General features: G+C 46.1%; 1 protein-coding gene across 2 annotated transcripts in view; it reads right to left on the bottom strand.

Moving 5' to 3' along the window:
- Positions 1-1942: 1942 nt before the first annotated feature.
- Positions 1943-13187, bottom strand: part of RAB11FIP3 (RAB11 family interacting protein 3) — a 185790-nt gene continuing 174545 nt past the window's right edge. For both annotated transcript variants that reach the window (XM_024219653.3, XM_024219661.3), the window contains 6 exons: positions 11896-12036; positions 10393-10474; positions 7303-7440; positions 6222-6377; positions 5306-5446; positions 1943-3882 (listed from right to left, as the gene is read on the bottom strand). In XM_024219653.3, coding sequence (XP_024075421.2) covers positions 3769-3882; positions 5306-5446; positions 6222-6377; positions 7303-7440; positions 10393-10474; positions 11896-12036 — 772 coding nt within the window. In that variant the 3' untranslated portion in view covers positions 1943-3768. The remainder of the gene's footprint in view (positions 3883-5305; positions 5447-6221; positions 6378-7302; positions 7441-10392; positions 10475-11895; positions 12037-13187) is intronic.

Here is a 13187-nt window from a genome sequence, read left to right as displayed (position 1 = left end):
GCAACAGCAGGATTTGGCTCTCGGTGTGGCGACGGTTTGTGCTGCTAGTAGAGCTGTAAGGCTGTCATCACTGTGCGCTCCCGGGGCCTTTATACCAGCCCTGGCTAACGGGGGCAGGAAACGCCTCACTGAGTCTGCCAGGCCCAAAGGAAGCTCACTCTTTCCTAGGTTAATAGTGATTTTCAACGCTCAACCACTTCTGCTTTTAAAGTCTGTGTCAGCATTTATGGGGTTATGACAACAGCATCTCCCAGTCCTTCCCTCCTCTGCCATCCCTTCCTTCCTGGGGAAACAGGAGAAAAAAAAGCTCCTCAAAGAGTAATGGTAACAGCTTTTAATTTGACAAGAATCAATACATCAGTTCAGACAATACTGGTTTTGCTTCTTGTTTGGAGTTTCCTTCACATACCAGCAGGGAGAGGGGAACTTTGTCCGGAAGTACAGTTTTTCCTTGGGGCTTAAAGCATGATCAGTGTGCAAGTCAGTGCTTCTTTTTTTGTTTAAAACTCTTTTCCCGATGATTTATTTACAGTTACAGTACCTCTTAGTGATCAACAGAAAAAAAAAATGTGTTAACTGGGGATACTCGATCCCAAGTTGAGAAAGGCAGATCTCTGATATTTATATATTTATACATATATATATATATATATTTATGTGTATACACAGATACATTTCTCTCTTCTTTAAAGTATTAAAAAAATTGATCAACCTCCATTCTATAAAAAATACCTACTCTACAAGATAGAAAAATTTCCCTCTCAAAGTATACACCGATTTACACCCAAAGCTACTCTGGAAATGTACATTACGTGGCTTCTTCCCGCAGGCTCAGGGAGGGAAAAGGTCCACAAGGGGACAGCTTAGAGAATGAATGAGCAGGAGCTCTTGGCTTGCTGGGAGATGCTACACAAGGATGTGGGGAGGGAGAAGGAAGATGATGGCTCATTGCTCAGGTGTCCAGGGAAGAGAGAACGCAGCCCTCGCTGGAAGGCAGGTTGTCTCATCTCTCTCAGCAGTTATTACAAAAGACAAGCCCAAGGGCATTGTGTGTTCACAGAATGCGACTGGGGACTTCTCAAACACCCCAATGAGACTGGAGCTCCAGACCCTGCATGGGGGAGATGGAGTTGAAAGCAGTGACCTGCTGCCATCTGTCCCTGCAGTTGCTTTTTCTCTTACTTTAGTTTTCAAATGAAAACTGGGTAAGTCTGGGTTAAAGGCTTAATAGAAGGCAAACCCGTATGAAGATGGACATTTTGCACAGGCATCCCATGAAACCGTCTCTCCATTACAGTGGGAAAGACACGGACTGTCAGCACCACTGTGTGTTTTTGGGATCCCCCAGCTATTCTCACTCACACAGGCTCTTCACCCACGTTAGAATCATCCTTTGGGTCTGCACGAATCCAGTTATGCAATTTCTTATGCCCTGAAGAAAGCCATCTGGGACCAAGGGCTTTTACTTTCCAGACATGGAATAAAATAAAGGAGAGATGCCAGCTCAGTAGTTGCGATGGCCTAAAGGGGATATTAGCGGAGCGAAGGGGCTGTGGTGTTTATTGCTCTCCAACTCTCAGCAGAGGGAGGATTTGGATCTGGTTTCCCTGGTAAGCAGCTGGACTAGCAGCTCAATGTCCCAGTCCTATGAGCACATTTAGGATGTTCCAGTGCAGACCAATGCACTAGGATTTTCCATATTTTGTACAGATTTAGGATTCAGCCTGGCTAACAGGGCCCTTCTAAAAGCTAACCAGGTGATTTAAAAATGAAATCACCCCCGTTTAAAATAGAAATCTACTGTATATTCAACGTGCCAACTGTGCCTGGAACCAGGCCGCCTTTCAGTTACAGGTCAAATCAAAATCAAAGCCAAGGAAGTTGGATCATTTGGGTATGTGCTAGCCTGAAGGTTGTTCTGGTAGCCCGAGGGGAATAGGCATTTTTAATCAATGACTGTTTTTACTTATTGAATGATGCATTGTACAGGTTTTAAAATGCATTAAACCGGATGCATTGTACAAGACTTTTAAAATGCATTTCACACTAGCCTGAATGGGTCTGAAGTTAATATGGTTTTTGTTTCCCAGAGGCCTTCGATTTCAGCCTCCAGTCAATTGTACCCCTTAGCTTCCCAGCACCACCTTCACTGGGGTGTAAGACTCAGTTGTAATCACTACACTGCAGGTGGCCTCGGTCATCTAAGAAGTCAAAACAGCAGCCGCTGGTCCCTGGTTTAGAGCCACTAAGCTACTCAATGAATGTGATAGCAAGCCAAGTGCATCGCAGCACAAGAATGGGGAGAACCCGGGCATGGGAAAGGGCTCTACCTCCAGTGCTGCAGTATCAGCAGAGCCCACCTCTGACTGGATCATTGCAATACACTTCATGGTAACACTGACATTCATGCACATAGGGGACGATGGCGGAGGTCCTTGGCTCTCGAAACAAGCGTGTGAACGGTTCATGTTGGTCCCCTCTGCTAGAACTTACACTGTTGCACCACTAGGGGACCAGCCTGAACAGCTGCGTGCCCACTTCTGGCTGAGCACTACTACGGCTACATGGGTACTGTGGGCCATACAGCAGAAGTGAGGAGGACATAACAGCTACCAGGCTGGCTCCAACGCACGCTAATTAACCATGAAGAAATCACAGCCCTTCCTTCACTCGCTCAAGGAAACAGCAGGATAGGTAGCTGCTGTCCTTCCATCTACAGCTGTGTGGCTTTCACCCCTCCCACTGATTGCCACCTTACTGCAGTCCTGTCCAACTCAGGTCCCATGGTGTGATAGAGAAGTGCTAACATCTGATGCTGAAGGAGCATGCCACAGAAGAGGAATGGGGAGTGCTGAAGAAAGCCACCCCACTGTATTGTGCGAGGAATGGAGCCAGATGAACAGTGAATTTAAAGAAGATGCCATATGTGTAAAATGTTACCAAGCCAGAGAACAAAAATACAAATGCTGAGGCACGTGTCGAACTCCAGTTACACCCCATATCAAAGACGGCCATTCCCCTGCCCCCTTCCTTCCACCCACTAAATGGAGAGAAGTCATCTAGGGTTCCTGCATGCAACCCCCATGAAGAGGGGGTGTGAGATGGTGCTAGCTGTGCAGACTGAGGGACGAACTTTGCACTAAGTTCAAAAACATTCTACGGGCGTGGAACGAACATTTCTCATTCACAGATCTGCCTCAGTAAGGGTGTCCTGGGCACTTTGGCAAAGCAGATTTCTGGGCTGTGCAGGGAAGGGCAGGAAATTATCTCAGAAGTCAATCAACTAACTTCTCTACCCCACTATTATTCTCTTTTCATTAAAGTTTCAGCAGAATGAATCTATACATGGCCCTGTATTTTGCTTAACTCCTTAGACCTATTCCCCACCCATGCGCCAAAAGGGATTTCAGGGTTACATATTGCAACAGTTCCAGTTAGCATTTGTCAGCCCCACCGTTTGATATGTTCCATCGACAGGGAGGCAGGTCCTTTCCTTCCCCCCTCCCGCGCCACGTTTTGCTTCATTTATTCTCCAGATTCCCTTTCACCCCTTAAAGCCAGCCAGGGTCTTGAAAGAGAGTCTAACAACAAAGCTTTGTTGCTGGTTTTCTTTTTCCCCAGGGCACTGGATTAATTCACCCAGTGATCTGAAGTGATACTTCATGTGCCTTCATGGAGATCAAAGACATCCTAAGTCTCTCCTTTGCCTCTCAGTGCACCAAGTCCACCCCAGATCAGCAGCACACAGTCTGCAGCTTTCGGCTTCCTTTACTTGACTTCCAGGATGGATGGGTTGGTTTCCATGATGGCCACAATGATCCTGTCAATGTAGTCTTGCAGGCGGAAGTTAATCTCCTCCTGCTTTTGAATTGCCTCCATGAGCTGTAGGGGAGGAAGAGGAGGAAGCTGGTTACTGACAGGCCACAAGTCAGGGCCACCTAGCACAGATTTCTTTGCAATTTTCACCCTTGACCATTTGCTCAGCAAAATAACCCACCAGAGTCCGCTACAAAAGGTTCCTTTGTCCCACAAGCTGCGTCCTACACAAGAGATTCCCTGCTCCAATTTTAGATTTAAGAGGAAAAACTGCATGTATCTTAAAAGAGCTACTGGTGACACATTCATTCCTGTTACTGTCCAGCACAAACTCCAATGAAATGTACGTCCTCCTCAAAACCCAGCTTCAGCTCCCTAGAATCCCCATTGTTCTAGCTTCTTGTCTCTCGTGGGGGAATGTGGGTTGGCTGGGGCGGCCATTAGTTGTTCTCTTTCACACTCAAGCACCTTCCACTAACAGAGCTGCTAGTCTGCCCAAGTCAAAGCTAAGCCACAGGCTCATGCTGAATATTAACGTCGTGGGTCCTGTTTTCAAACCTGGAACCTCAGATGGCCAATTCATGCTTCCGGATGCACATATCAGGCAACCAAACACCTGTTTTAGGCACACGACAGCATGGGGCCTTCAGCACTACAGTGTGAAAATTGAGCTCGTCACTGAGTTTCTTTAGGGTTTTGTGTTTATGGAATGAGTCTCACAATCCCTTATAGTCTTGCCTTTCCCATGAGAGACCGCGGATTCTTATACACTTAGACACCTGCCCCAACTGACAGACAAGGTTTACTCCAATGCTCTTCCTCTAGCTGCCAGACAACGGCAGTGACTTGTCCCAAGAGAAAGGAACATTGCATGTATCTCACTCAAATAGCAACATTTCCTGTCTCACTTGGCTCCTGCTGGTGAACTTGTCTGTCCATGTGTGCAAGTGTCTGAGGTACAACTACATGAGAACTTGGTACAACAACCGGGGAAGGGGGAGAAGCATAAAGAGCACAGCCATGACGGACCCAGGGTCTCAGTCCTCCACCAATCGTAAGAGGCTAGCTTGAGATTTCTAAGGTATTAAGCAGACAACGTACATAATCTTCTTTACATTATCTTAGCAAGGGGGACATTACCTCATGAACAGCACAGCTAGCCCTTGGCTATAGCCTTGCCAAGGTGTGCACCACCATCTCAAGGAGTGTCTGGTTTCTATGGGAAGCCATAACCTATGGCAAGTCACCACCTCTGCCAGATGGGCCCCTTTCTAATTGCAGCAAGCTGTAGAAAGGAATTGCTGTGGCTCTCAGCGGGATCCCTGGATTATCAGTAGTGATCTCTACTGCAGAGAGGGCACTTTCAGCTCCTTCCAGGCACACGTAGGTGCTTAGGAGCCAAGAGAGGGGATTAAAGACATCACTCATGCTAAAGAGGAAGCGGTTTGAGGTAAACAGGAATACACTTTCTCTAGACACCACACAGTACCTCGTCTCTGGAGACCGAGCTGATTTCTGCAGCCAGGGACTCGGAGAAGGAAGCTGAGAAGAGGTTCTTGGCTCCCTGAATGCTAAGGTTTATAATCTGTCCATTCAGCTCGTCATTTTGTTCTTTCAGATTGCGGTTATCCTGCTCACAACAAAAAACAAGAATCAATACGTTCATAATTTACATTTCTAGAGCTCCACAGATGGCAGGTGCTGTAGGTGCTCTACGAAAGGGGTGCTCTACATTTTACAGCTGGTGGAATAGAGGCATAGTGAAGTTAAGTGAAATGGCCAAGGTGCCCTGGTGACTAAATGGCAGAGCAAGACCGGAATACAGCTCTCCTGACTCTTGTTCTCCCCTGAGCTAGCAGAGCCCTGGGAAGCTTTACTCAGTAGAGGAATGAATACATGCAACACGCTGGGGAGATTCGAACCCCCTTTTGTTCTGACCAGATTGATCTGTGATGGATCAGCGTTTCACTGGGGTATCTCCAGATACTGAAGTGAGGCTGAAATCTGTGCCTCACCAGCCATGGGGATAGTGTTCTGCAGTCCTCTGTTGAGCTGAGAAAGGCAAAGCATTCCCCCACAGTGAAACATGCTCACGTTGTCTGTGCTACTTGGGCGGGCTATGACGATTCTCTCCCAGAAGAGGCTTTTAGGCCAAACAGACGTGGTAGCTGTGACTATAGTGCTGAGATGTCTCCCCAGTGCCTCTCCTGTTTCCCATACACAATCCTAGCTGTCCTTTGCCAATACTTAATCACACCTCCAGTGGCTAAAGAACAGGCCGGTGCAGTCCCAGGAGTCTACACCAGATAGTGAGGCTGGATATGAAAGTCCAAGTTGCTGCTGTGGTGTTGAATTGATTGGCATCTAGTAGCCAAACCAAAACATCACCCCCAGCATCCCAGTACCTGCTTGAGCCGCCTAATCTCTTGCTCCAGCTCCGTCTCCCGCGTCCTGCTATTGTACTCTTGGAGACCCACGCTGCTGCTTCTGCCTCTTCGCTGCTCCGCTTCAAGTTTGAACAGCTGCAGGTGCTCCAGCTGCTTTCGGAGGTCCTCAATCACCTGCAATGCAATGAAGGAGATGGTGCCTGAGGGCCATAGTGCCACAGCGCTAAGCACTGAGTGAGCCTCCCTGGTGCACCAGAGAGGTATGAGACAGCAGGAGGAGAGAGAACGGTCGGTAGGAAGCATACAGAAATCCCAGTTATGTTCTCAGTGTTATATTCCTGTCCTTCCCCTGTTAACACTGGCTAGGCCCAAGGTCCTACCTCAGGCCTTTGCCATTACACCTTTACATCCACACAGAAATATGCCATGTTGAGCAAGCTGGTGAATCCTGACTTGTGCAGGCCTTAGAATGTGAATGCAGAGAGACACGCTGGAGTGAATTTTAATGTACATGAAAGCGAGGGACTAGGGACAAGCTGATGCCACACACAGGGCAGGTGCTGTGCCAGCTCCCAGTCTAGCTAAGCCAATGCACCCCTGCAGACTGCCTTCCGACGAGGCACTGCCAAACAGCAGTGGTTTGAAGAGTGGCAAACCAGCTAGAACAAGATGATCAAATACACTTTCACTTGTTACTCAATTTAAATCCCCTGTCGCTGGAGGAATAAGGCAAGAGCTGTTCCACCCAGCTGTGTCCATTGTAACTGTGAACACTAGACACACAAGCACGTGGAAACGAAAAAGCACGCAGGTAAGGACAGCTGAAAGCATCAATTAATTTCTCTCCCTCCAGTTCATTGTACTTCTTCCATTTGGCAACAGCAGAGGCCACATTACAAGGTGCTGATAACAAGGTGAATTCATGGTGCAATTTGTATCTAGGGTTATCAAGGAACTAGAACAGCACCGAGCCCTGCGTACAGGACGCAGCATGTTGACCTCTGGGGAAAGTGCTTGTAAATAGCTGCAGTTTCTGCCGAGGACTCCAGGGAGAAGGGTGTGGCTAGGCTGAATGGTGTCAACTGTTCACTCTGCTCACCTCCTGAGTGGACTCCTTCTCCTTCTGGAATTGGTGTCTCTCCTGGGTCAGTTTGTCTCCCATCTTTCTCTTGCTTTCCTGCTCCTCATTGAGTTGAGCAGTGAGGTCTTCTATCTCATCTAACAACTTCTGCTTCTCCTGCAACAAAGTTTAGCAAGATGAAATCACAAGACCTTCCCCACAGCACGGCAAGGCCCCTCTCCTGTCATTCGGAGAGGAAAGCACATATGCACATTGCCACATGGTAACATTCTTTTAGCCGATGTGCATTAGTTTGGACACTTTTGCCTGCTGTGCTTTCATCTGTTGTCTGAGGACATCACAGCCTCAGTGCTTTGCCAGCAGTAAACAAAATGCACCAGCATAGTCAGGAGAGATACGTAATAAATGACTCCTGCCATAAGCTCCATTTGAGCAACTTCTTGCATCTACACAGAGCCCAGATGGCTTCAGTGACTCTGCACAGGGGCAGGACAGAGTTGTTACAGAACTGGGGCCTAAGCAAGGGCTACCGGATGAAAATGACATCAAATCAAAGGAATCCCTTAGTTTAAACAACAGCTGCCCTCTCAGAGAAGTTTATAATAGAGCCAGAACTCTGATCTCATTAAACCCTTTTTTATCCTGGGTTTTAGCTGAGCATGGATTTCACAGAGAGCAAATAGACAATGAAAGAACCCGAGCAATGTAAATTAGTATCTAAAACTGAACTATACCCATGGATTTTCAGAAGAACCCTTTTATTATTCTCCACCTTGGCTCAATGGTAGAACAGGGCAGTCAACTGAATTTGTTCAAAGTTTAAAACCAAGTAAAACTCATTATTTAATTGTGACCAGAGCCTTGTGAGTGACAAGGTTTCTTTATGCTGCTGCTACTTTTCCCCATATGATCAGCCCCTCTCCCCAATGTGTCATGTGCTGCTCGTAAGTTTTAACTTGGTTCCAACTTTAAAGGTGATTGCTGGAGTCACTTATTTTTATACATGCCAAAATTGTCCAAAAAAATTGTAGGTGCTTCATGTTGTATGCCTGGAGAAGTGACCTAGTTTTCAGGAGTGCTGAGCACCAACAGCCCCCAGTGAAAATTCAGTCACTTAATTAGGTGCAGACACTCATCTTTGCAAAATGTGTTACTAGTTTGTAACATGCATTGACATTTTCTGTGATGAAAGGTGCTTTGTCAATGTGAAATAATATTAACAACAAACAGGAAATCTATGTTTCAAACAAAAACAAAGGAGACATCCAGTTTATCAGCAGGGGGTTGCATCCTCCATGGAGAACTAATTGCATCTGTTACTGCTCATTAGCCAGATTAACTCTAATTTAAGCTAAAATAGAGATGAGCAATAACATGTTATGAGGGGAGGACAGTCAAGAATAAACACATTTCAGGTGGCTGAATGCACCTAGGAATCCTCACAATTTACACCCTCTCTCTCACATCTAGTGTTGCTGTTTGAAACGTGGGATTGTTATTATTGTGTGTTATTAAATTATATTCTTTATACAGCATCTTTTCTGCCAGGAAAATCTCAACCCATCTCTCACTGGGTGGAGTTCTACAGCTTGTTTTATGCAGGATCTCAAACTAGATCAGGGATAGTCAATTGTTTTTTGCTAAGGTCCAAATTTCTTGGTCAAGGTAAAGTCAAGGTCCAGACTCCAGAGAAAATTATACAAAAATAATAACAATAATGATAATAAGTAAATAAAAAGATTTCTGGGTCCGTTCAAAAGTATCTGGCAGTCTGGATTTGGCCCACAGTCCACCTACTGTCTATCCCTGGACTAGATGATCAGCATAGGCCCTTCTGGCCTTGAAGTTTATGAAGCTAAGAAAAACTTGGGGGCCAAATTTTAGGCCCTTGAATCCATATTTAGGCACGTAGATCAAATCTTATTTCTTCAGGGAACCTTATATATTGGCAAATATAAGCCAGAAATTAACATAATTTAATACATACCTATTATATTACACACTAACACAATACATCCATATTCCATTATACACACCCCTTTCCACACTCACACAAGTTAGTGTAAAATGTGTCCTCTGCTAAAACTGACAATTAAAAAATACAACGGTGATAAAGTCGGAGTTACACACACAGTGGGTATTGTGACACAGGAGGAAAGCTGACAATCATTTCAGTGAGCTGCACTGGGAGAATGTCCAGCCTGTTAGGGTGAACCTGTGTGCACTGCCAAGTTGGTTAGTAAAGCTTCCCTACAAGAAGGTTCCACCGTCCTGCGTTATGTTTTCAGTCAGCAGGACCCAAGCTGGAAATGAACTTCCCCAACATTTGCCACAAGAGGGCAGAATTTCATTCATAAAACAGCAAAGAGAGTGATACAGGTACCACATATAAGGCAACAAAAAACAGCAGCACTGCTTGTTTGTGTGTATGAGGTTCTATGGGCGGCTGACAGGATTACTGCTGAAGTACATTTAGGACTGCATTGCCTCAGAGAGGTTGGTCCTGGGTCTACAGATTTTACAGCGACAAACACAGTGACTCAGTAAGTATCTACAGCATTAAGGCCTAGGTCCTGGTTTCTATTTAGGGTAGGACTAGAGGAGGAAATGGCTCTTTGCTTGTTTGCCTTGCTTGTTATACAGAACTTGGGATTCAGACAGGTCTGTTGTGCAAAGCGTTCCATCTCTGTTGTTTGCAATTGGCACTTAGCCTAAAAATATCAATGGGGCTCACAAAAGAACATAGCCTTGACCAAAATTCCTGACTCCGAGGGAAAACCACAGCGAGCTCTCATTCTGCATGGGCTACACTGCCTTGGAAGCTGGGCAGAACACAGGTGTCAGTGACTAATACGCTGACAGGTTAACTTGAGGCAAGTTGGAATGTGCACTGCAGAGATGCTAAAGTATGATATGCTCAGGAAAGCCAGCAATGGGCCAGGGTGCTGAGTCATAGTGGTATAATTAATGCCATGTCCCATGCAGAGATGCGCATTCACACTTCACCGCTAAGGGATCTCTGGCACAGAATAGATCCCTCAGCCTGTTTTCAAACACACCAAAGTATGAGCCTGAAGTATCTTTCTAGGTGAGAAGGCTCTCCCTCACCTCCTCCAGCCTCTCGATACTGGCTTTCAGACAAGGGACGCAGGATCTCAGCTCGCTGTTCTCGTCCTCCAGCTGCTGCAGTCTGTGGCAACGAATGAACACACTCAGAAACTCTGCTACCAAAGCCCTGAGACTAGAGAAAGTCATGCAAGCAGCAAAAATAACAAGAGCATATTAGCGAAGACCGGAGCGTGGATGTAGACTGAGGATGGACTCTGCCTTTGTCCGCCCCACTCCTCTTCACCAGCAATCACGGGGAAGGAGGAGACACCTACCCAGACTTAGCTGGAGTTGTTTGAAGCCCTCTGGCTAATTTTTGCCTGCTGTGACAGATATCCCGCCCCCAAGGCACCAGGCCATCCTTCAGGCTCAGCACTGACTACCTTCATTGCCCCACAGTAGCAAATCCCAGCTTTGGGCACCAAAGGGTGAAACTTGTTATCTGAGCACAGGCTCTTTGCATTCCAATTATTTCCCCCCATTTTTGCTGCCTCTCCTCTCGGTATTTTTCCCTCAGAGGCCAAGTGCCAGGGATTGGCACACAGCAACCAGGAGTCCAGAGATGGCCTCTCCTAGTGCTCCAGGTTCAGATCTCTCAAATTCACATGGATAGTCTTCCTCCCATATTACCTTCCTGGTCCTTTCTTGTCAGTCATGGCCAGTTAGGACTGAGCAAGAATGGAACGTTCTGCATTTACTGAATCCCTAGTGAAAACCACCCAGCCAGAGAGAAGAGACATCCCTCGCCCAGGACAGGTTGGCTCTGCCCAGGAAGCCAGACTGAGGGTGTGGGAGAACCTGCAAGCTGGTTACTGCCTGATGAGATCAGTCACTAGGAGCAAGGGTATTACTCAAGCTGGTTTTTCAGCTCAGATCTCCCCATGCTGCTGTTACCATTCCTCTGGGACAGCCCCAGACAGTGCTGTGGCTCTGTTCCTTCTAGAATAACCAAACACTGCTCAGATGTTTCTGTAACTGCTCCTCCCTCTCAGGGCTGTTCAGGCAGAGGAAAGCTATAGTCCTCGCCTTGGGCTCATGCCTGTTGAAGTCAAAGGCAGAACTTCCATTGACTTCCCTGGGAGCAGAGCAGATATTTTGTGCATGTCTTTGCGAAGCTGACTCATGTGACAATGTCAAACTGAGCTCCAGGGACTAGTCATGCAAACGGGCAGGAGGTTCAAGCGAACACCCTCGTTATTCGCACTGTTAGGGGCGGATCAAGAGGGAGCATGCATGAGCTAATGGAATTCAAATGGAAAGTTCTCTCTGGCTGGAGACAAGTGTCAAAGGTGGGTTAATTTACTACTTTGGGACAAAGTTACAGAGGAAGGAGGTAGTCAAAACCAGGGTTTAGAATTACATGGGGGCCAGCTTTATTAGAGGCAGCATAGCCATGGCTGGAGTTTATTCTGGAAACTCACCCACAGCTGTGTTCTAGTTATCACTGATTAGTGATACACCCCCAAAGCGTCACCATGTGGAGGATATGGCAGCTGTACCAACCTGGCTTGCAGATTCTCAATCTCAATACTCTTCTCTCTCTCCATCCTGGTCAGGAGCTCTCTTTGTTTTCTGATTTCCTCTAGGAGCATCTCATCTGCTTTCAACTCTTGCTCCTTCAGCTGTTCCTCCAGGGCATTAGCTCTTTGGAGAAAAGGAAAGAAAAGGGGTTTAGCCAAATCTGACATTACACAGCTGTCCCACTGGCATTCAGATATTTTAGGGAGAGGGATGTCCTCCTTTCTTTTCACCCTCCTCCCCTCTTCCTCCTATTGCAAAGCCAGTAGAAGACACCATGGAGTTCGAAGATCATCATAAAAGGATCAGCATCTGTACAAGACAAAGAACAGGTACCTGCAAGGCACTTACAGACACCTGGGGGAAAGCAGCTAGCACATCCTCACAACCATCCAATCTCTGAGCACTCTGTGATGCTGAATCACTTGGAAGCCACTGCCTATTTGGCATTTAAATCACTGGGAACCCAGGCAATGGATGCTGGTATCCTATCATCACAGGTTTCTACAAGCTTCAGTGGTCACATTAAAACTAACCAAAAGGAGGAATGAAGCGAGGATTGAGAAGAAAACAAAGTAAAAGATTATCTTAAAACTTGTGTCTTAGTAGGTAGCAGAGTCATAGTACTGCACAGAATAAGCTACTGAGGCTAATTACTCTAATTAATTAATTATCTTCCTTTTCACCTGGGTTTGTAGTGGAGTATGAAATTCACATGCCACTTATGGGTAATTCCTTTGGGCACCAGCATCAGTGATAATTGTATAGCTCTAGGAATACAATATTTGGCTGTCTGCATGTTGCCAATAAATTAAGCAGGGCCTACATAACAATGATTATTTAATTGTTGCAGAGAAATATTATAATACAAGACAGAGAGGATGTTTAATAGATGTTGGGATTTGTAAGACTTCTAGCATTTATAATAATTTTAAATTAAATCAAATCTAGGACCTAAAGAAAGTGACCATTTCCCTCTGAATTCTCAATCACCAGGGGAGTAGGGAAGGTTTATTTTTCCAGGCCACATCCATAACTGGCAAACATTTTTAATGTCACATGGTTCTCAATGGAGCACACGAGTCTCAGAAGACATTCAAGCAGTGGACAGATGTTTGCTGTTAATCTGCTCCCTCAAACCTGTCCTTGGAAGCAGGTGAATAAATAGTGTACAGAGTGGCTGTCATTTTATGACCTTTGATTACATTACTGTAAAGCTGCTTCTGCTTCCCAAAGCAGTGCACTATGAACCATCTTCAGCATCAGCAGCTGGGAAG

This window comes from Terrapene carolina, unplaced genomic scaffold, assembly GCF_002925995.2.
Source record: "Terrapene carolina triunguis isolate 2854851 unplaced genomic scaffold, T_m_triunguis-2.0 Scaffold67, whole genome shotgun sequence".
In the NCBI taxonomy this organism is placed as follows: domain Eukaryota; kingdom Metazoa; phylum Chordata; order Testudines; family Emydidae; genus Terrapene; species Terrapene triunguis.
The sequence above is the reverse complement of the archived record's forward strand: the minus strand, read 5'-3'. Positions and strand labels throughout refer to the sequence as shown.